Source organism: Oxyura jamaicensis, chromosome 3 (genome assembly GCF_011077185.1).
Source record: "Oxyura jamaicensis isolate SHBP4307 breed ruddy duck chromosome 3, BPBGC_Ojam_1.0, whole genome shotgun sequence".
In the NCBI taxonomy this organism is placed as follows: Eukaryota; Metazoa; Chordata; class Aves; order Anseriformes; family Anatidae; genus Oxyura; species Oxyura jamaicensis.
This window is the reverse complement of record NC_048895.1, coordinates 32,614,260-32,638,892: the sequence shown is the minus strand read 5'-3', so window position 1 is coordinate 32,638,892 and position 24,633 is coordinate 32,614,260. Positions and strand designations below refer to the sequence as shown.

The 24,633-nt window shown below is 39.0% G+C and overlaps 1 protein-coding gene across 8 annotated transcripts in view; it reads left to right on the top strand.

Annotated features, from left to right (window-relative positions):
* The window catches only part of MTA3 (metastasis associated 1 family member 3), a 159,968-nt gene that overhangs the window by 18,180 nt on the left and 117,155 nt on the right, over positions 1-24,633 (top strand). For 7 of the 8 annotated variants that reach the window (XM_035323293.1, XM_035323295.1, XM_035323294.1 and 4 more), the window contains 3 exons: positions 1,459-1,526; positions 3,315-3,408; positions 23,009-23,135. In XM_035323293.1, coding sequence (XP_035179184.1) covers positions 3,387-3,408; positions 23,009-23,135 — 149 coding nt within the window. In that variant the 5' untranslated portion in view covers positions 1,459-1,526; positions 3,315-3,386. Of the gene's footprint in view, positions 1-295; positions 355-1,458; positions 1,527-3,314; positions 3,409-23,008; positions 23,136-24,633 lie in introns of those variants that run through there. The other variant, XM_035323292.1, reaches the window with a different exon arrangement.

Below are 24,633 nucleotides of genomic sequence, written 5' to 3'. Positions count from 1 at the left end.
CCCCCCGCCCGCACCCCCAGGCCCGGCCGCTCCCCGCCCGGCCAGGGGCAGCCCCGGGACGCCCGGGAGCGGGGGTCGGGACCCCCGGCCCCGCCGCTGCGGCCTGGCCGGGCCCGTCCGGCCGCGTTGCCCCGCGGGGAGCGCCTCGGCGCCGCCTGGTGCGGGCACGGCCCGGCCGGGCCTCCGCGCGGCTCCCCGGGGCCGAATAAAGCCGCCCGGGTGGCCGCGGGGGGGCTGTCAGCTCGGCGGCCTGCCCGCTGGGGGATGGCTGCCGGGCGCAGGGCGGGAGTCGCTTGTGGGTGTGAAATAAAAGCATTCAGTTTCCAGCCCTTCAACCTGCCGAAACTGACCCGGGTAACTTTCCCCGGGCTCTGGTTGGAGTGAGCGTGGCTGCCCGTCGGGTGCTGGGGCTCAGGTGCACCGCTCGAGCTGTGTCCTGCCGCTCTCCTGGGCGTTGGGATGGAGGACGCAGCCCAGCAGGGGATGGTGGCTCTTAGCTTGAGTCGCTTTCCGCATCTGCTCCGATGCATGCTGGTGTAGTTACACATCGCCCATCTGCATACCCCGTCATTAGGGCTCTTAGGTTGTAATCCCATCAGCCTTTACTCATCAAAGTAATCCTCATCGGAGCGGGGCTGTCAAAATCATGGTAGGGTTTGCTTCTTAGGTCATCAAGTCCCAATTTCTTCGTTTTATCTTAATAAGCAATTACGAACGATATCCAGAGATCTTACTCTTCTAATTGAGTTACCTGAGGCTCTGTTTCACTGTCATGTAACGTCAAAGCATTGCATCTTATATCTTCTTATGGTCCCCTGGCATTTTTAAAAATAAAATTTGCAAGATGCATGGTACAAAAGTCAAGTATTGAGCGGAGAGGAATATGGTTGGCATTTAATGGTTACTTTTTCATCTGACAAAAACAAGTTTTGAGGAAAACTATTGAAGGAAATGTGTTGCGTGTCAATTTTTTGTTTGTATGTTAAATGGCAGTAGCTTTCAGGATGTGAGCGAATTTCCATAAAGTCTATGAAAATAATTCTATTCTAATGATCCTGTAAGAGATCTTGGCACAGGAGAACCCCACTACCCTCATGACTTGAGGATCTGTTACTGCTTAATATAGTTTGCGTGTTACTGAGCAGAGATGGCAACAAAGCAAGTAATCGGAAGATGTACATTACTTATTTGGACAACTGTACTACCATAGCACGTAATAATGAAAGTGAGGTAGCGTATGTTACGCAAGTATTATTTCCATAATCTGGAAACACACCAAAGCTCTCTGTTCTTAAATCTCTCCGGTCACAGAATGGTTGAGGATGGAAGGGACCTCTGGAGGTCATCTGGAGGTCACTCTAACTTTAGGAGAAAAAAAACCTTTGCACTAAAACATATGTATGTTTCAGCTATATGATTTTTGAAATAATACAGCATCTTTCATTTTTTTCATTGCAGATTATGTTTATTTTGAAAATTCCTCCAGCAATCCATATCTCATTAGGCGAATTGAAGAGCTTAACAAGGTATGCAAGTATCTAAGGTTCCTGCTTAGCCTTTGACAACAGTCATTGTGCTTTTCCAAGGCTGACAATCATTTGCCTTCCGTGGGATTTCTGTTGGTAGAATTTTCTGAATGTGTTTTTTACTTCCTTGAGATTTCTTAAGTATTTGTTTATGTTTCAGTTACTGAAATACTGCTGTGTGATATATTGTAATTCTGCCCTGTTATCTAAGGAAACACCCATTTTATTATTCCTGGTGAACAGGAGCACCTTGCTGTAAAAAAGAAAAAAAAATTCCAAGCCAATCCTGTGGATGACTGAGGTAGTTAGCAAACTTAGTTTTTTATATGGTGATGATACTGAATCTATCTGGAGTGATGGAGTCATGTAACGTGTCTGCTCCTGGCTATATGCATAAAGAGCAAGTGTGTGTCCGTGAGACTTTTCAGTGATCTGATAACAGTTTGTGTGGATGTTTGTTGCGTTGCTTATTGGTAGTTCTGAATGAAGGACAGCTTTCTGAAGAGACATTGAGACTGTCTTTATCCTAAGTGCATTTTAACGTAGCATGTGTGGAGCCTTCTCAGTGTAGCATTTTGCGGAAAGCACAAATACAAATAATTCTCAGTTTTTGTACTACATAGACGTTAAAAAAAAAGTGCTTTTTTTGACTGTTCAATTAAGCAGTATTATATATTACTGGTAAATTGTGTCAAAAGTTAATGACAGAAATGCTTATCATGATGTAATAAATGATGATTTTCTGTGTGTGTGTGATTAGAAAATAAGAAAATTCATCTTGTTAATGGGACACAACACTATATCACATCAGACATAAACCACGTTGCTTGCTAGTGCTGTCCAATACTACATCAACTCAGATTGTACATGGCAAATCATTTTGGACTTATTGGAGAATAATTTTTTTTTATTTACAGTAATTGAAGTGATTCCAATTATGTTCTGAATGTAATATTTATTATCTTTAATCTGTATTGTTATAACTTAATCTTGCTTGTGGGTGGTAGAGCAAAGTCATATATTGACTTTTGGGGGGGGAGAGAGGTTTCCAAGATATAATCCAATTATCTTACTTGTGAATTATGTGCCATTCCTGTGTTAAAGGCATTGAGCAAATATGCAATGAAATGATTTGGTTGTATTTTACTGGAGATAAGATGCTTTCTTTTTTGGTAAGAAAATTAAAACATGACACTTCTTGGTGCCACATCTTGAGTTTAAACAACTTGAGGTAATTAACTTTTTACGATTTATAACAAGAAAGATAGTGCAATTCTTTAAATATTAGTAGATTCTCTACATTATCGTGGTAAAGTGTGATCACCGATATGAGTCATGGAAACAACTGCAAACTAAATTGCTGTTTTACTTTGTAAGCTGAAGTGAATTTTCAAATAAATCATGTTCTATTAAACGTGGTTCTGGAAAGAAATGTTGGAGTGCTTTGAAATCTATGTCAGTCTAAAACTAGGTTGCAAAAAAGTCTTTACAAGGCTCTGGTATTTCTTGAGAATTCTTACGTTAACAGGATACTGGCATTCCATCTCTCAGTAACTGATCAATATATAAAATCTTACGAGAGTAAATAACTAATCATTGCTGTAATTTGATGTGAAATTAATTGGCCCGTGTCAGGATGCTCTTACTTACTTGAGTAATTTTGATTTCAGCCTGACTGTTCATGTAAGAACTACTAATAAGAGGAAAAATTCCAAGTAGAGGATGTATAATTTGTATTACTCAACTGAGCAGGGATGCGTTCTGACTCAATTTATCCTTTTATTGTAGACTGCTAATGGAAACGTGGAAGCAAAAGTGGTGTGTTTTTACAGGCGAAGAGATATTTCCAACAGCCTCATAATGCTTGCAGATAAACATGCTAGTAAGTAGACTGTATAGGGCATCTTTTCTTTCTATCACAGCCTGTTCAGTTTTTCTCAATTACTTCAAATTACATTTCTTTGGCAAGAGGAATGTTTATTTATATTAGGCATTAATTAATATCCAGTTAAATGCTAAGGATTATCTGATACAGGCCCTGCTCCTAACAGTTGCTTCTGGGACTTCCAAACTGTGTTAAAATGATAGAAAATCTGTATTTGAATACTTCTCTTTCTTTATTATTATTATTATATTTTTTTAAAAGAAATATAGCCATATATTCCTGGTTAATATCAGAAGTAAGTCTTGGCTGTAAGTCAATTTAAGCTTCAGAGCATTCATAAGAACTTGATTTGACTCAGGATAGAAATAAACAAGTGTACGAAAGACATATTGTAAAGACTGAAGTGTATCCCAAGAGACTGAAAGTCAGTGCACGTTGCAAAATAGCTGTTATGTGCGTTTAAAGTAACTAAATACTGATCAGTAAAATATCATCTTGTTTTTTCAGAAAAGCAACAAAATTGTGGTAACGGGAAAAGTCCCAATTTTGTCATATACTTAACTGCCTTTGGTAGCTACCGTATGGTCAACAATTGAAATGCTACACTTTTCTGTCATAATAGAACAAAAAATGGAACTCTGAAGGCAAAAACAGAATCAGTGAGAAAATAAATATTTCCAAAATGTTGCAAACTTGTTTTTAAATAATTGCAAACTCTTTGTAAATAACCAAAGTGTTAAAGTGTTAACATCCACTAAATTTACCACGTATATTGTAAATAACAGCTTGTTTATAAAAGAGTTTAAAAATTATTATAGGGTTTATAAATCTCTGTGTTCTGCAATTTACCAGGATGTGTCTCTTTAAAATCATTATCTAGTGCCATATTCTGTGTACAGATAAATGATGGAATAATAGGACTCTTAAGAAAATACCTTACAATGTTTTTAAGGTCAAATTCTGATAATGTTACTAATGTGAGTATCTGTGGTAAAGAGAAACAGCCAGGTTTTACCTTTTAATCTATTTTTTTTGTTGGTCTTAAAAAATGGAGGTGATTTGAGTATGTGGCATGAAGAAGTATGAGTTTGGTTTTTAAAGCAAGGAGAAATAACGTACTGAATGTGATAATTTATTTTAGAATGCCATTGTCTAAACATAGTGCAGTATTTTAATAGAAGATGTACCTTGTTTACGTTCTAAGGAGATGTTTTCTTTATCTAGTTGCATACACTTTTGATTTTTTGATGACCTGTTTATGATATTGCACCCCCAGATTCATCATGCTGTTTTGAGTTCTGCTATGTGAAATGTATAGAAGCATAGGACTTGGAGGGAGCGTCACTAAACTTTCCAACGCTTCTTTTGTATATGGGGGAAGGGAAGGTTGAAAAGGATAACAATCTTACTGGAAATACAGTTTTAGCATTTGATGTGTGAAACACCTTTAATTTTTGTTGTTGTTGTCTTCTGTCTTTAAAAAGGGAGTGACAGTTCTGTGGGTATCATTCAATATGAAAAAGTGAATTAGATCTTTCTAATTCTCTTGTGAGCTTTAGATTGCTGTTTTGTCAGCACTTCATTAGAAAGGACTTGTTGATGGTCCGTTGCACTTTCATTACAGTATGCTAGCACGTCGGTGTCAGTAGAAACACCATGGCATCTTCCTCTGTGTTTTCTGAATTGAGATTCTCTTGCTGTTTTCCTGTGAGAAAATAAAGATGTGATTTCTAACTGGTTCAACAAGCCTGTGGAGAATGCCTCCATGTTTTGCAGGTCATAATTCTTCTAGCCATTGTTCTTATCAAATAATTTTCTCTGTACATAATGTTTTCTTTCTGACCAATCTGTGGAATCTGCACAGCTAAGTTGTCTCACGGGATGTATATTCCAGTTACAGGGGACAGCATGTAGTGTGAGATTGATGGACTGGATCTTTGTACAGCTCATACAGCAGATGTAGCTGAATGGCAAATCAATTTAAATGTTTTGTTTCTGGAATACCACTGTGTTCTGTTTAGAATATGATGTATGTAAACAAAATATTTGGATATTTATGATTTGAATGTTTGTATAACTAAACATGTTGATACTTTTCTACCTGGTTTGTTACAAAATAGGCTGAAAGTTTCATATGGAATTGAAACCCTAGTTCAGTCACCGGTTGCTCCAGCGTGCATGGAGTCTGAAGTATAACATCTGCTGAAACTTTTCTAATGGCATTTTGTATTACTAGAGGTTATTACTTTTTTCTGAGTAAGGAAACTATCCTGACTAATGCTTTTTCCAAGATTTTTGGCAGGTGGGGATTTGGTGTTTTGGGTGACCCCACAGTTTGTGAAGGTTGTATTGTGTGATGCAAATATGGGTCACATTTAATAATGAAAAAGTAGCTTCCTAAGAAAATACTTAGAAACTTCGATTTTTTTCAATAACTTGAGTTTCAAAATTATTTTAAAGAATGTTTTGGAAAAATGGAGTGAAGTACGCCTATGACACTATCATAGGGAGTTGGTGTACGTTTTGTTTTTTTTTTTTTGGATACCTTTGAAAAAAGTTCAGGATATGTGTTTGTGTATGTGTGTATATATATATAAAGAAAAATGGGGAAAAATCAAGTTTACCTGACACTTGGGTTCAGAGGAGTTGCAATAATTTCAAATCATCTGACACTAATGTATGAGGAAATGGCTTTTTTTTTAACCTGGTGTTTCTGGTGGAACTTAATTAAGGTAGCGTTTTTATCTGTCATGCGTTGAGCACGATGTCAGTCTAGACCTGTGAGGAGTTTTATTAGCTAACTGCAACCACTGAAATCCAGAGGGGGGTTGAATGTTTTATGAGCCCTTGAAGACATTACGTTTTCCCCTGTTGATTTCTGTTACTATAAAACAGTGTATGGTAGGGCCAACTTGAATGCATGAGCAGAATACTGGCCAAGGTGAGCTTCTTGATCCTCCTAGGCAGAGTAGCTGAGCTCTGTCAAAGCATAACGCCCAGCAGCCCTGTGGTCATAGGGTCGCTGTCAGGGGGTTGTTCCTGTCTTTGTGCAGGAACAAAATTTTGCTTTATGGGGAGAAGAGATGAATAGAAGAGAGCACGCAAGTGCTATTGCAACAGATGACCAAAGTACATAAGCAAATGAACTTTGAGAGATGGAACAAAAACATACAGCTCATTAAAATGGGAGAAGCAAACATAAGTCAGTGGCATAGAGATGTTCTCTTAGGAAACCGTGTGGCGACTTCTTTCAAATTTCCAAATGTAGTCTGATCTGTAAGATTTAGTTTATTCTTTAGGTAAAGTAGTGTTGTTATAAACATTTTAGGGCAAGGTTTTAATAGCTGTGCTAGCTGCGTACTAGCACTGGTTTGGGGTTACTGTGAAGGACATGACTTCTGTATTTCCTTCTTTGTAATAGATTTAGGCGCTACTACCTGAAGCTGAATAGGATTAAGAGCGTGGTGTTACAGGCATGACACTGGTGTGTCATGATCACGACTTATTTTATTGTTCCTTATACTTTAAAATCTTTATTTGGTTGTGTGCTACTGTGTACCACTGTCTCTGAAGTTATTCTCGTGTTGCAGTTCCTCAAGCAGCATTTGCTTAGTCAACTACCTAGGGAAGGATATTTAAAAAATCTTGTTGTCAGAGGCCTTTGTCTTCTAGTTTAGTAAGAGAACTTGCTTTGACATAGGTGCGCTGGACTCCTGACTAAATGCACATAATTTTTCTGGGCCTATGATAAAGGCCATGCGCTATGTAACTCTCCTTACTAACAGAACTGATGCTCTCGTGAATGAGATAAAAAGTCAATTTAAAAAAGAATCTGAGGCATATTAGTTTCAGTAATTCAGAGATCAAAGGTAAAACTGATTTTTTTTAATTATTATTATTTCATTGGATTACAAAAGTAGTCCAAATCTCATTTTTTTTCCCCATTTTAGGGCATCATATGCTTTTTGTTGAGATCTCTTGCTGTTTTTACTCATCATAGTTGTGCTTTATTATAGGACTTCTTTTAGCAATCAGCTCTTAGACAACCACGTTTCATGTCTCACTGCTATACAATGTGGTGTTTCTACTACAGGATTTCTGTATGCCACAGAGGAGAGGTTTCTGGGAACAAAGGAAGTCCCGTGAGTGATCTAGTGGTTCCCATGGAACAGTTGGAGAGTGCACTTGGTTCTGACCTTGGTACAGCATTGATGTATCGTGATCATAAATCAAGAATCCTCACTGCAGTTCAGTTTCTTTATCTGTAAAATAATACACTCAGTATAAAAGTTCTTATTTGGTCTAAGCTAGTGAAAAACATCAATTATAGCTATACTTTTATTTTTTTTATAAAATGTCATTGGGTTTCTGAATATATGATTGCTGTGGCATAGTAGTGGTCTTAGTATTCATTCAGTTCCAGGTAAAACCAATGAGAGTATTTCTGTCCTCTTCAACAATGCAATAAATTTAGCTTAGATTCATTTTCTGGTATGGTCTCAAGAGTAAATAAAACTGAAATGGGAATAAGGCAATCCATATACTCAGTCTATATGAAAAAGTATCTCTTTGAGCACCCTGGAGGGTCTGTAAGGGACTTGTAAGTAAAATGCGTAAGATGCTTTGCGTTGTTCCGTGTTGTTCTCTTTTCTAAGTCACGTATTTGACTGTATAATTTAAAAAACTAACAATACAGTATTACTGGATTATTTTTGTCCAGTCAGATGGTAACAGCCAAAAAGTTGTGTGGTGGTTTTTGTTGTTGTCCTAATCCTTTTTCAGTATAGTATTTTTTGCACATCAAACTAAAAAGCTGTTACTCAGAAGGATACAATGTTTATTTAGTATAAATCCCTTTTCTGAAAAACTGCTTTACGATGAGAGACTTCCCTTGTTCTCTTAATTCAAGTTGTATAATGTCTTAGAATGTAAAGCATCTATTTACTGGAGGTTTTATATGAAACCTTAAAACTTGCTATTTCTGGTCCCGTTGGTTCCCTTGAACACTTATTTTATCCACAGTCGGTTTAGTCAGAAGCATATTTTGTCAAACGAATGCCAGAGATCAATGTTACATCTTGCATTGCATATGATCCACTTTATCCACCTTTATCTTAAACGCTGAAGTAATTAATGCTTTCTTTTTAATACTTATTGTTGTTGTAACCTCTGTACAACTTCAGGGAATAATTTAAAACAGTTTATTTGCTTTACAGATAATGTTAGGGGAGGATGACACCCATTCTGTAGGGCAGGACATGTGTAGGGATGGAGTGTGCTTAGCTGGTTACTCTTTCAAGGGAATTAAGTCTGGAAGAGCTGCCAGTTCAGCTTGAAGGGGAAGAAGATCAAGGTGTTGCATTGGTCTTGATACGAATAAAACAAACAAATCTGTTTACGTCTTACGGTCACATGGATGCAAAAACAAATCCATAGAGCTCAGGAGTTCAGTTGGTTTGTTGTTTTTGCAGAACTGTGTAACTGATTCTTTGGAGTTCAGTATTCAGTTGGATTTGTGGTAGGGTTGCACTTTGTGTTTTAATTATCCTAAATGTGAAGCCCTCCTCTTGCTTGCTGGTAGGAATACAAGTCTGTTACCTGGTGATGAAGCATCCCATTTTTTCTGAGTGTTAGATAGGAGGGAAAGGAGCTAAGGATTGGGGTGGCAAAGCTGGGGATCAGGGATAGGAGAGTCTCTTGGAGCATTTATAAAGGAGGAGGCTTGTCTGCTAGATATGCCTGAGGAGTGGGTGTGCAGACTTGTGTAACTGGTTCAGTGAGACACTGCCTTGCTAATTTCAAGGCTTCTGTAAATATAAACTAGTGCTTGTTTGCAGGTTAGTTGTTTATTCCCCCCCCCCCCCCCCCCGCCTTGAGTACTAAAAAAATTAAGAGAAAATTATTTTTGACCTGGAATTTCTGCCCCCTTTTCTTACTTTTGAAAGACTTGTCCTTTCCTCTGTTTGTGAGCAAGCCATTGGAAGACTTGTGTTTGCTTTGTAGGTGGGGTGGTGAACAGAGGCAAAACAAATATGGTAAGCTAGGAAAGCTTAGGAGAACGAGTTCCAGTGGGTCTCTTCCCTGAGACTGGAATTTTACATATCATACTTAGTTCACATGTCTCTGTTAGTTGACTGTAAATAAGCGCTAGCAGATTCAGGTACATTATGTTGCTTCTGGGTATCCTCAAGTCTGTGTTGTGGTGAGACACACCTTAGGAGGGCCATTTAAGAATGGTAACGACAACGAGTTCTTTAATCAGTGGCAGAGTAGCTTTTATGCTAAGGGATTTTTGTATTAGTGTAACCATCACTTTCACTGAAAATGAGCTTGAGGATTTTTTTTTTTTTTTGTAGGGAAGACATGATATTTTTTTATCTCCAGAGACAAGGGAACCTGACTTTTACCTTTATTTACCCAAGAGAATTACTTCAGTTGTAATTTATTTGGAGACTTGGGGGTGGAGAGGAAATCAGACCTTGCTGAAATAGAGCAAGCCTTGTCCAAATTCACATCCTTGTCGCCAAGGAGAAACTTGTCCCAAGGCTCCCAATTACCCTTTTCAAGGGTGCTTTGGGTAGTCTCATAAATTATGTGTTTTGTTCATTGCATTTTGTACAGAAACTGCATACTTGTGATTCTCCCCCTCCCCCCAGTGTTGAAAGCAATAAAGAAGCAGTAATGAGGAGCTTTTTGCTTCTATCAGTCTTCCTTTTGTGAGTGACATTTTAGAATTAGTAGTTATCCACAGCGTATATTGTCTCATTAACCAGTTTACTGTCAGCTGTAAGTATCCTGTGGAATTACTAGCTTCTGTGGCTGTTTAGTCAGTTTCTTTGGTGCAGAATGTCTTACTAGATTGTGAATGTTAATGATCTTCCCTTAATGGAGAGAATGGGTTTCCAGCAAAGTTTATAGTTGCAGGAGATGGTAGCTTTGGCAGACTTGCATAAGTACATTTTATTCACCTGAGTGTATGGGATCAGCATTTGGCTATGTAGGACTTTGCGCCTATTGTTGCTTGTGCACTGTATGCAGTTTGTGTAACTGCATCTTGTTTTTTGCATCTAGTAGCTGCTAGCTTCATCTGTTAATCTCTTACGAATAGATTTATAATTTTGGGCAGCCATACCTAGATTTTTTTTTATAGTTTCAAATCTGATTTTATAAACACAATTTAAAAGGCTTGAACACATTGCTACCAATCTCTCAGAATGTAAAAACAAACTGAAAAGAAAGTCTGGATTAATTTAATGAGTTTGCTGTAGAGAGTGGAAAGCTGCAAATTACCAATTTACATTTATGTTAAAAGCTGTTTAATTTCAAAAGTTTAATGAAACTGTGAAATCCAACTTCTGTTTTTATTCCTTATTAATTGAAATCATTTATTCAATGTGCCTCCTCAGGAGGGAGTGACTCACTGGAACACAAAAGAAGGCGTCACTTTTTTGAGCTCTACCCACAAAATAAATTCTTCACATTTGAGTTTTGGGAAGGAGACAGCATTCACAGAAAACTGTCTAGGCATTGTGCATTCTGTTTCCCAGTGTTCTTTAGGATCTATTCCCATTTGGTCAGGCTTAAATGTGTTCATCGTTATTGCCGTACTTACTGTTTTGGACTTGTTTTGATTTGTGGAAAACATGTAATTGTCATTTCTCAGATACTTTTTCTTGCCCCCTTACTGTCTGTTAATTGTGCAGGCCAATGTGTGACCCTACACTGTTTTCTCAAGACCTACAGAATACTGATATTATTGATCATAATTGCTTGTCTCCTAAAGATAAATAGGATGTTTCATACCTCCTAGGTTTCCATGATCTTGTGTTTCTACATTGTGGTGTTTTTTTCCCTCTCTTGTCTCATGATTTTAAGTGAATGTTCCCAAGGCATAAATTTTAGTCATAAAAAAAATTGCTAGGTTATTTGTATCTTTAAAGCTCCAATTAGAGATGCATTTTATGGCTTCAAAGACTTCTGATAGTTTGTTTGAATCAGTAGTTTGTTGCTTACAAATTGAGTGATGCAAACTCACTAGTAATACAGAATGACTTTTTTCCCACCTTACAGTGGCAGTTAGGGGTATGAATCATGGATGAGATCCGGTGGTTTAAAGGCTTACCAGCAGTAATTCTTGTATATGCCTGTATTGTGCAGTGAAACGAAGTCTGTGATACTTGTCCTTGATAATACTAACGCATGCCTGAAAATTCACACAGGATGATGGAGACAACTTATTAGCTTGGGCAAGGCACTGTGTGAGAATGGACGTAGTGCTTCCTACCCAAGCTGACTCATGCAGTGCTAGAGTACGTGTGGTGCAAGGTATTACAGAAAAGGTAGAAGTAGCAAATAAGATTCATATAGAAACTACTTCTGTGGTTTGCCTGTAAACTTGTATTTTTGTTAAATGTGGCCTGCACAAATGACAGGGTATGGACTCAAGGTTACCATACATGTTGAGTTTGATGTGCCCTAGGCCACATGGAGTAGCAGAGTGGGTGTTTGGAAGGACAATTTAGAGATGTGATTTGCCTGTTTGATCAATACCTTGTTTTTCCTTTCATCTACTGTTTGTAAAGCTCTATCTGTGCAGGGAAAGCTTTGTAGTGTAAACCTGTTTGTGTGCTACACAAGTGCTTCTGCAAGGATCCTGGCAGAGAAATGTTTTATTGTAATGCAGAATATATTACACCCATGAGCAAAACAAGTTTGACTGGTTAAAAAGTGCATTTTTGCCAGTAAAAACCTGTTCTACATTATGAAATTCCTAAAAGACTGTGGAAAGCTAAGCAGTTCATTTTGACTGTCATCAACTGTCTGAATCCAGAACTTGTTCCCAGGTTTATCGCAGTATGTAAGATGTCTTCTCTGTCCAGATTGCATGGTTGATGGGCTATGCATACATCGGAGGTTACGTAAACATGTGTACGTTTTCTGCTTGTGCAACAGGTTAAGCATCTATCAAAAAACAGGTTTTTTTAATCTTCCTATTTTGCTATGCCAGATGATGGACTTAAATTTTCACTTGTCTGTCCTTGCTTACATGAGGGATTGGGAGCGATACACAACATTGAAGACAGTGGTTTTTTTGGCTGTTTCCTGCATGAAAAGTGCACCCTTGTTTTGGCTTAAACAGGCACTGAAACTTAATGTTGGCAGGGTGAGTGATGTGTAGCCTGGTCTTACAGGGTGCTGTGTGACAGTTCCGTTGGTCAGGTCCTGTGACTGATGCTCCCGTTGTGAATGAAATCCTGATGTTGTTATTCTCAGTAGGGCCTCAGGGGGCCAAGAACTAGGCTGCCAAGTATCACACAAGAAAAAGCACTATGATCTATGGACAGCTTTATTTTGCCTTCAAAGGGTTACTACCTTCATAAACTTCTGAAATGCTTTTCTCTTTCTTCTGTTTTTAATGGGGGGAAAAAAGTCCGGGATCAAAATACTGAATATTCACAGAATCGTCTAGGTTGGAAGAGACCTCCAAGATCACCGAGTCCAACCTCTGACCTAACACTAACAAGTCCTCCACTAAACCATATCCCTAAGCTCTGCATCTAAACGTCTTTTAAAGACCTCTAGGGATGGTGACTCAACCACTTCCCTGGGCAGCCTGTTACAATGCCTAACAACCCGTTCAGTAAAGAAGTTCTTCCTAATATCCAACCTAAACCTCCCCTGGCACAACTTTAACCCATTCTTCCTTGGTACCGTATCAAATGTGGTATTTGACAACTTCATTAGTTTGCTTGAAATTTTATTTCAGTTTATTTAAACAAGAAGAAATGGCACATAGATTGAAGACCTCCTTAGTTACTACAATGTGATGTTTATTCCTACACTGATTTCCCTACTCAACTGGCATCATAATTAAAAGGTTTAAAGATTTAAAGTGTTGTATTTATTTAGATTTCTTTATACCTTTCCCAGTTCATAAATACATAGTTCCCATTCATTAGAATCTGAACTCTACATTCTTTTCCTCGATGCATGTACAATCTTGAAGATATATCATTAATACACTTGAAGATAGGAAAAAAACCATGACTTTCAAGTCTTAGACTACCAGAGTGAATGAACTTAACTTCCTGCTCATCTCATTAGGTCTGTAAACAGAAAAAAAAAATCTCTTACCATACTGGCATTGAGTAGATGTTATGTTGGATAATATTCTTCTCATTTTAAAATCTTGGACATAGAACTTTAATGTGTCTTAGTTAACTTTACTCAGGAACAGGATACACAAATTGTTTTCTTTGAATTTTTGCTTTCCTTCTTTCCTCCCTGTAAAAATCAAACAAAATTCATCCCTTCTGGAAGGAGATATTGTAAAGATAAATCGTTTGTGTTTTATAAGCAGAATCATATGCCATTCGGAGTTGGGGTAGGAAAGTGCTTCTACAATCTGTGCCTTTCCTTTGCCAACACATTTTGAAAAGCTGTTTATACCTGCCACTGCGGATATGAATTGCTTGTTAGAAAAAACAGTTTAGATCTCTGAAACTGTGATTATTATTGTATTACAGTAAAATAAAACAATAGTATAGTTCTTAAATGTGGACTCCTACAGAAAGCTTAAAAGATTTTTGGTGTTCTTAGTTCTCTGTGATGCATGTTTTTTAAATCTTTTCACTGCATTTTACTAAGGAGAGGCAATTTTAACACTTGTTAACTAACTCAGGCATACCTAGTCTATTTTAAAGGAAAGACCATTTACAACAAGATCTTATGAGCACGTGGTTTGTACAGAAAAGTTGAAATCCAAGTGATGGGAAAAATTGCTAATAGGATCAGTCTTAAAAAAGTGGAAGATACATATTTCTCATTGCTCAAAATCAGGTCTGATAATTAATCATTAAGGTGAAGAGTTTGTATCATTTTCATTTTTAAAAAGGTTAGAAAGGAAGGGGGCTGGACCAGTGAGCCTCCCCTCTGTGCCTGGGAAGATCATGGGACAGATCCTCCTGGAAGCAATGACAAGGTACATGTAAGAAAAGGAGGCGATCTGAGGCAGCTAGCATGGCTTCAACAAGGGCAAATCCTGCCTGATTAGTCTGGTAGCCTTCTGTGATAGTGACCACATCAGTTGACAAGGGAAGACCAAATGATGTAATCTACCAGGACTTCTGCAAGGCCTTGGACATGGTCCCACTTAACATCTTGATCTCCTAATAAGAGAGATGGATTTGGAGGGTGGACCATTCCATGGATAATGCTTCAGTGGATAAGGCTTGAAGGTCAATGATTCTATGTCCAGGTGGAGGCCAGTGGTAAGTGGTGTGCCTCAGGGACATCTGAGGTGTGCCTTCTGAGGTGTCCCTCCATCTTAGGACCGGTGCTGTTTAATGTCTTGATCAGTGACACAGACAATAGGATTGAATGCACCCTAAGCAGGTTTGCAGATGACACCAAGCTGGATGGTGCAGTTGGTAAAACAGAAGGAAGGGATGCCATCCAAAGGGACCTGGACAAGCTTGAGAATTGGGCCCATGTGAAAACTGTGATCTTCAACAAGGCCAGGTGCATGGTGCTGCACCTAGGTTAGGACAGTCCCAGACATGAGCATGGACTGGGAGAAGAAGTCACTGAGACCAGCCCTGCAGAGAAGGACTTGGGAGTTCTGGTGGACAAAAAGCTCCACAAACCAGCAGTGAGCACTTGCAGCCCAGAAGGCCAACTGCATCAGCAGAGGGGTGGCCAGCAGGGCGAGGCAGGGGATTGTCCCCCGCTACTCTGCCCTTGTGAGGCTGCACCTGGAGTGCTGCATCCAGTCCTGAGGTCCCCAGTGCAAGAGGGATGTGGAGCTGTTAGATGAGGTCCAGAGGAGGGCATGAAGATGATCAGAGGCCTGGAGCACCTCACCTGTGAATACAGGTTGAGAGCTGGGGGTGTTCAGCCTGGAGAAGAGAAGGCTCTGGGGAAACCTCATTGCGGCCTTTCAGTACTTAAAGGGGGCTTATAAAGTAGATGGAGAGTAACTTTTTACTTGGACAGGTAGTGATAGGACAAAGGGGAATGGCTTCTAACAGGGGAGGTTTGGATTAAACCTTAGGAGGACATTCTTCACTGTGAGGGTGGTGAGGCACTAGAGCAGGTTGCCCAGAGAAGCTGTGGATGAGCTGGAGGTGTTAAAGTCCAGCCTGGATGGGGCTTTGGGCAACCTGATCTAGTGGATGGCATCCCTGCCTATGGCAGGGGAGTTGGAACTAGGTGATCTTTACTGATACCTTGGTACCAAGTGATCGCCTAATGTTTTTGCTGCTCTGAAAGAATGGTTATGTTGAGAAGAGCATGCTCTCCTACCTACATGGCATTGTTGCAGATGGCCTTCATACTTCTTGAGCATACTTTTTTTTTTTTTTTTTTTTTTTTTTCTTGGGCAATATGAGGTTGCTTGTGTTCACTCTTGCTCCTTGCTCTCTGGGTGGTTTGTCAGCTTGGATTTGAAGGTAGAACTGAAACTTTTCACGTGCCTTCCCACTGCAGCCCTAAATATATTTGTACTTTGAAAAATAACTAGTTGGCCTCCAGTTCTGTTGATGAGCATGATCCAGTAAGTGTACATTGAAAATGTTAATCATAATGTAAATAGCTTTGTGTTTTGCACATTTAACTTAGCACAATTTTGAATATGCTGTTTGTTGCCTGTACCAAGGAACTGTGCAAAGGAGCACTGCAGGACTGTTGCTCTGCACATGCCAGAACAGGTTCCTTCAGTTTATAAAGGTGTTCACATGATGAAATGCAACAGGTTCACATGATGAAATGCAAAATATCCTGTTACAGGATATTTTCTCTTTTGAAGGAGTTCCCATTTGAATAGGTGAGACGGAAACCGGGTTGAGGGAGGAGAGAGAAGGGAAACTGAAAAATCTACATCTAGGTTTATGATACGAGATTGCTGTCTCTGTTTCGTCATTGCTTGCACATCAGTGTTTTCACACTTTGATGAGACCCTTCTGTTTTGCAGTGTTGTCATAAACTAGTTTGCAGCACTGGATAGCAGTGTTAAACTATAATGTGCTTACTCCTGTATTTATTTGTGTAGCATTTAATTTACTGTGATATATTTGTTAATGTAGCACACTATGATTTGTACTACTTACGAAGGTAATCCTTCCCAGCTTTCTACCCACAAGCTCCTTGCTTTCAAAAATTTTTAAAACCAGTTATCCAAAAAATCCATCCATTGAGTTTTGGAATGGGGAGTTCTCTGATGATGAAAACTGTCATAGTTTTCATTAATTTTTTTTTGCTACAAGCCTATGACAAACATGAAATAGTTACCAAGTTATATACGACTGTCATTTTGCAAATTATTACTCTATAACATGCCCTTTGGAAGTACTCAAAAAAACCTTTTGCGTAATTTTAGAAATATTTTTATTGTTGGAGAGTAGGTGTGGCATATTAATTCTTAATAATTGTGGAGTGTAATTATTTCTTTGTTTTGTGACCTCCTTTAGAAAAATTATGTTGATGTAGTGTGAAAGGATTGTTTGGATAATTGTGCAACAAAATGGAAAAACCCCTTAGAGGCAATGTATGTATCTATGCTCTCCAGGAGGAATTAACCTGCTCCCTATAAGCATAACCAACCAGTTTTTTTTCTACCTGCTAAATTGTTCAGATTCACAGTAGGTAGCTAAATGACTCACAACCCATACAAATTGTGCTTTAGATTTCTGATCCTACCTGACAGTAACAGCAGATACCAAGCGGATGTCACACATTCTACCAGCCATCTGAATATTCTACGAACAGACACGGTGTAAGTAGAGCTAATTAATTCAGCTTTAGTAAACACTTTCTCAGTCAAACTGACAGTATAGCTATGTGTAGTCTAGCTCACAAAGTAGATTAAACTGCTTTACTGCAGCACTAGGGGGTTAAATATCACAATGAAGTTGGTACAACACCACATGTGGCAAGAAACTTCATGCAGACTGAGCAAATTGGCCAACTGCTCGGTTAAGAGAGCTCTTCTTTCACAGTCTGAATAGAGTTGTTCGTATAGTCAGACTTAATGTTTATCTTTTGTACTCATTTTGGCAGCAAATAGATTTGCTCCCTATCCCCAAAAATCTATATTTATAATTCTTTCTGCTGTAGTGTCTAACTGCCAAATGTGCGCTTGATGTTTTTGCTGTAGCCAGCTAAGCTTACAAGATTTACGCACCGCCGTCTTTCCTTTGATGTGCGTGGTAAACTGGCTGCTGTTCAGCACTGTTGGCCTTTTATCTGTAGGTTTTAACATACGTTGGCGATACCTATCGTTTATATGGTTTTGGGGCTGAGTCTATACTCAAAGGTGTACAGGAAGGGAAAAAAGTTTAGAGGTTGTTCTTAAAGTTGGGCTTAGTGGCGTTCTTTGAACTGAAATTTATGCTGATCAAATGAGATTTTAAAGTTATTTTAAAATCCACTATCACAATTTGTGGAGTTAAGGAAGGTTCACTAAGTTTGTTAAATCTCTCAAGGCTTGCATAAACTGGATATAGCTAAGCTGAGCTGCGGCTTCAAAACTGGAAGCAGTTAAGTTTAGAGGTAGGAAGTTAATGCACCGCAGTTATGCTGCTGGTTTAATTCAGCATCAGCCTGTGCTGCCATTGAAACAAGTGGTCTTGTTTGTATCCCCCCCCCGCCTACATCTTCCCAGCTGCAGCTCTTATTCCTGCTTTTTCCTTTTATGCCAGCAGCACCATTTTGGGTGGGCACTCTAGGTCACAGGCTTGGAATTGATCTGGATTAGAGTGCAATGAGGTGAACAAAAGCTAACTGCATGGTCTGAGCCAGGGGTGGCGGTTTAGGGTTCGTTCAGGGTTCCTATACTGGGCCCTGCCCTTATCAGCAAGCCGGGTCACTGTCATCAGGTTCCCAGGCTGACGCCAGGTGCTGCCCTGGAGGGGAGGGCTGACACTCAGACCTAGTAAGCAGGAGGAACAGGACACTGGGAACCTGGAGGTAGCTCAGCAGGAACAAATGCCAAGTCCTGCTCGTGGGAAGGAAGAACCCCTGGCGGGGATGCAGGCTGGGGACAGCAGCGCTGGGGGAAGCAGCTCTGTGGGAAAGGCCCTGGGGTGCTGGCAGAGGGCAGGGCCCTGGTGACAGAAGTGGCAAAACAACAGCATCCGGAGCTATATCACCAGGTTGCCTAGGCAGTGGGTGGAGGAAGGTGGCTGTCCCCTCCAGCAACTTGGTGCTATGTGTACTGCATCCAGTTTTAGACCCCCGATACATGGAAGTTACGGATGCATTGGAGGAGTTTCAGCAGAGGTCTCCATGATGGGAGGAGGCTGAGGGAATCTAGCTTCTTCCACCTGGAGAAGTGGGCTGCTGATACCTGAGGGGAGATTTTAGGGGGTGATGAAGTCAGGCTCTTTGCAGTGACTGAATTCAAACAGGAGTAATTCAGGTTATGTATAAGGAACATCTTTTTTGCCATGAGCTGGCTGCCAGAGGTTTTTTGGTCTCTGCCCTTGGAGGTTTTCAAGACCCAGCTGAATAAAATGTAGAATAACCTGGGCTGACTTCACAGCTGAGCCTGCTTTGAGGAGGACTTTGCGCTGGAGACCTCCTGTGTCTCTTTCCAGCCTGAATTATTTTGTGTAGCTGTGATCCAACCAACCTCTAGCTGAAACAAACACAGTCAGCAGTTTGGTGGTAACAGAGGGAGAACTTCTTCCTTTAAAAACTCAATACATACTCCTTCATCACTGGCGATGGCCTTCAATGTTTAATCCAGTCTCTTTTACTTTCTGTTGCAGTAGATAAGGGAATCGTATTGTGGGTTATTTTGACTTAGATAAGGAAAAGTAATAGGTTAGAGGGAAGCAACATGTTTGCTAGCTGATGTTTAACCATGGAGTGGTTTGAATCACATTTAAAAGTTTTTAGGTGTCTTTCAGGATTTTTTAAAGTTACTTTCTTAAACCATTTTATATTAAATGGGTGCGTTGTATTTCTAGAGGCCTGTCCTCAGTTTAGTTTGATTTTAGATGTAAAAATAAGCGGTTCTCCCTGGTGGCAACCTTAAGTCACCACATTACTTAACTATTAAAAAAAACAGACACCTATGAAGTTTGTGGCATGGACAACTCTCTCTTCTCAAGTTCAGTAAGAACACTGTTTTCTACACAGTGTATCAGTTCCACAGAGTAAATGGAAGAGAAAACAAGTGTTCTTTTTTTTTTTTTTTTTAATGGTAGTACACGAGTAAAATGAGTGAGGATTACAGTTTCTTCCTAGTATCTGTTGCTTATTTGAGTCAATTAGGCCTTAGTTAAAGGGGGAAAGGGAAAGGGTAAGGCTGTACCGCTGCCAGTGAAAGTATCACCGGACCACTCTGGTTCTCAGGATCAAAGCAAATATTTGCAATTGCTGATTAGAAAGCCCATGTATAATAGATAGACCTAAAGCTTTAAAAGCTCACCAGAGATCCCTGCTTTTGCTCTTCAGGAGTTTTCTTTTAAATTAAATATTTCTTCTAGACCAGGAAAAGTACTGCAACACAGCGTAACTTTCAGCTTTGTCCAGGGCCTAGAGGGGATTGTGTCATTTAGAAAATCTGATTGTATCCATCTTTGTAGTCATACCTCAGACTTTCAAGATATTTTTAAGCTGAACAACTTTAGATAGAAAACAAAATCAAATTTATTCTGGAAATGATGAGACTGTGTATGTCATTACCATATTTCTCCATTAAAATATTTGTTCTCTCTGACCCATTGCTTCAGTTCTCTTCCTGAGCACTGAAAATGTGCTCAACTTAGTAGCACTTTATGATAATTTCCTGTAGGTACCTTCAATTTCACTCTTCTTGACGGGAATAACCTCTCCTTGGATGATAAAATAAATTGCATACACACTGCAAATACGAGACACAAAGGTGAAGAGAGATTTAGATGGACTGAAAGTTCTTCACCCCTTTTCTTCTAATAGGCACTAAGGCCTGATCTACGCAAAAACCTGTTCTGAAAGCAGCTGTATAAAGGTTTGGTCAGATGCAGAATTCTTTGAATTGCCATTGAGCACATTAGGTAAATATTTAATTTTCTCACTTTGCTGTCCAGCGTGCACTTTCTAGATGCAGCTTGTTATTGCTGGGGCAATTATGTATTTTGCTAAATGCATTACTATTTGCATTTTTATTATAACGCTGAAGAAGAAAAAATGTAAAATTATCCTGGTGATAAATTATATTGCATCAAGAGTGGAATAGTGCAGTGTCTGGCCATGATTAGTCCTGCTTTCTGAGCTTGTCAGATTTTTGTGAGTAAAACATGTGCTTTATTTCTGAAAAATTTAGTAAATTATATTTTTTTCATGTTTGGGCTTTTTATGTTTTAAGAGATGCCTGTAAGGGAGGATTTCAGCTTCAGGCTCTTGGATCAATACTTTCTTGTCTTATGGAAGATTAGTGCAATAAATACACAATTATTTTTTCTAATTTCTCACTCTAAGGGAGCTGTTATGATACTTGAACATAGGCATCTAAAGTCATTTTAAACTCTCTGCAATATAATTCCTGGCTTCCTGCTGCCTTCAAAATGGTACACATTCTTCTGTGTTTTTTGCCATACTGGTAGTCAGGTGCTTTCCACAGGTCTGTCCAATATGGCCCTGGACACCTGTGTTTGGATGCCTAAATTGTTTTCTAATGGGCTGTTTCTTGTCAGCTGTTTTCAGATGGTTGCAACACAAGATAAGCTTGTACTTTTGATATCACTCGGGAAGGAGAGGAAATAGATAAATGAGAACTTTGGACCTGTAGAATACTACAAGCAGTATGTATACTAAAACAAAGAAACAAAAACAACCAAAACAACAACAAAAAAAAGAAGCCACTGACACATCTGGATATGTTAAGAAATTTTAAGACTTTAACTTTGAAATACAATTGGTAACAGTCATTTATTGTAATAAATGGTCATAGCTATTATTTGCTTGAAACTTAAACATTTTAATACTAGTTCATTTTTTCTTTATTAGCTTAATTTAAAAACGCTTTGTCTTTGCACAGGATTTTTTTTTACACTTTATTTATTGTTAGTATTATATGTGTCAGAATAATTCTAAACTCAGTTGTGATCTGACTTGAACCTCTGTGTGTGTCAGGTGAGACTATGGGGCTTTGTTTTTGTTAATCTACATCCCCATGAAACATTACAAAACAGGGAAGGTGACTGTGGGTCTACAGCCAGGTAGGCTTATGGTGGCTGATTGAACTGAATTTGAAGAGTTGGTTCTACGAGATGACCGTGTTTTATCACTTCTGTAGAAAAAAATGGAATAAGCTACAGGCAGGCATGATTTAAAGAAAAAAAAAACTTGCATTTGGAGAGAACTGTGGTTGCCATGAAGATACAGGCAGGCTTCATTTTGAGAAGTCTGTAGGTTGTTTGTAAAAAGTGTTACTTGGCAAGAGCAGATGAGGTGATTTGTTCTAAGGTAGCTACGTGAAGTGCTGAGGTTTCATTGTTTAATTTCCTAAGGCATATTTTCTAAAGTATATTTGGTTTTGTAGCTTGTAGATAATAGAGCAGGTAGAAAATTGCCAAATCTTAGAGAACTTAGTGTCCTTTTTTTTTTTTTTTTTTTTTTTTTTGCATATAACACTCACTGAGACTTTGTCCTTTCTGGGAAGTTAGGGAGTATAGACTGGAGGTCTGCATGTCCCAAGAATCTACTAGGAAGGCAGATCTCAGCCATGAAGATTCCGGGATAACCATTTTGGACAGTGTGCTTGTCCATGTGATATGCTAACAACCATTGTGAACACTGCTTTTTAAATCTATAAGGGTCACTTTCTAGTATCTGCTTTTATTTCTTCCTCTATGTTCCCAGTTTACAGATGGTTTAAGTCTTTAGAAGGAATCTTTTTCTTTGGTTCTATCATGTTCAAGGTAGTACTAGACAATTTCAGATTAGACTGACTATAAAAGAGTTTTCAACTGCAAATGAACTTTAAAATATAGTTTAATACTTGCTGTTTTAGTTGCTGCTATCTTATGATAATATCTAATAATAACATCCTATTATAGTGCTGTATTGCTTAAAATAGAAATAATTTTGAATATTTGCTGTCAGACTCTTTTAGGTTAACATCTGGAAGGCAGCAAGGTTGTTCAGTTTTCTTAGAGTGTGATTTGGCAGCACAGTGAGTTCAGTAACTTTCTGTTTCATAGAAAGTGCTTTTCCCCAGGACGCTTGTAAAACTTGTAGTAATGCTGATATCAGCAACAGAATACTTAAAATGGAACTGGTCAGCAAAGAAGTGGCAAAACTGGAGAAAAAAGGTGAAAAGAGATGAAAAAAGAGTGAGTGATTTTGTCAGGATTGTTCTTGCAGCTGTGTGAAAGACATCAGTGCACAGTACAGCAGGAGAGGAGCATAATTTTTAAAGGCTTTAAGTAGAAGGTATCGAATTCAAAATGCTTAATATTCTGTCAAGTTACATAAACTAGACCTGTTAATCTCATCTTTTCTTTGCAATACGAAGGGAGGTTGCTAAGGGGTGGGGGGAATGTCAAGTGAAATGGCTGCAAGGGTGTTATGTAACAGAGTTAATTTCGACCTACGCTCTGCTTCTCTGCAGAAGAAGTTGAAGAAGAGTCTGAAACTACAATTGAGGTTGACTTGACGGATAAACAGAAACATCAGTTGAAGCACAGAGAGCTCTTTCTTTCTCGCCAGTATGAGTCTCTTCCTGCAACTCACATCAGGTAAGAAAAAGTAAATATTGTTTATCTGTGTAGTCTGTTGAAGTGGATTGCTTGGCAGTAGCCCAACTGTTTGAACACTTCAGCCTTTATCTTGCAAAAGGGTGTGATTGATCACAGATGAGCCGTACCATGTAGTCCCATGAATCGTTTGGAGCCGCCTTTGGTATTGCCTTCTGCTACTTCACGTCTGAGCCTTGGAAGGGACAAGAGTCTCGGACAGAGTTTTGGGTTGCCATTAGAGGATCAGTTGATAATGTGGTATGAAGTCAGTCTGTTCCTACTTCGGAAGAGTTGTTTTGTTAATTATTCTTCTGCTGGCCAGAGGAACTGTGACCACTTTGAATGCCCAGGGAGACCACAGATGGATTTGGAAAGGAAACAGTGACGCAGTGGTCAGATCTCTAATGTAGGGCTGCACACATTTAAAAATAAAATTACCCCAACTTTAGTAAATGTGAAGAAGTCATGACTGAGTTTGGCTAAACATTTCAAAAACATTTCAAATATTGTTTTAGATTGCCCTAATGGTAATGTAAGAGGAGGCTTGCTAAAGCTCAGAAGTTTTTTTAAATTTCTTTCTATAAATGAAGTAGATGCTTAAGTCATCTTGTAAGTAGATGTCAAACAATTTGTTCATTTAGGGGGGAGATACACCTAGAAATGGAAGAGGATGATCGGAAAGAGCAGTGGCAGAAGGGGAGTGTACTAAGTATAAAACAAAGGCTCTTACAGATTTGCTTTCTGAAGGAATTTTAGTTTTCGTAGTACATCCAGCTCCCCTCAGCTATTTCAGATCATAAATGACTAAAATCTACGAAAAAACGTATATGCTCCAGCAGCAAAAAACTTTGTATGTGCATATGTATTTTCTCTTTGTCAGATGTGGCTTATCTTTATTACCAAAACAGAAACTGGAAATTGGGAAATTTTATTAATTTCCTGTACTTGATTAAGCTACTTTTTCTCTGACTTTGAGAAGGTCATTTACATATCAAATCTCTACTTCCCCAACTATAGCATAGAGATAATAATCCTGAACAGTTTTTTACTTACTTTGACATTTAGATAGTGAAATAAGGTGTTCTGTACCTAGCTTCTCTCACAACTTGGAGAGGAAATACAATAGAGGATCTATCTCCAGGGCTACACAAAGAATCCAGAAAAGCACGTGAATTCATGGTACATTTAGCACTGCACAGCAGGCAAATGCAAAGTGATGACTTGCATTTACTTTTCAGAACATATAAAATGTTGTACTTCTATACTGTCATGAATTACTAAGACCTTTTGCGGATGCATTCTGGAACAAGTTTTATGTAGAAGTGGGTATCATAGACTATCCTGAGTTGGAAGGGACCCACAAGGATCAGTGAGACCAACTGCTGGCTCCACACAGGACCAATTAAATGTACCAACACTGCCTTGTAGACACAGTGCTGCAGTGGAACATATTCAAGAAGGTGTAATTGCATAGCTCACTTCAACAGAAACCTGGAGT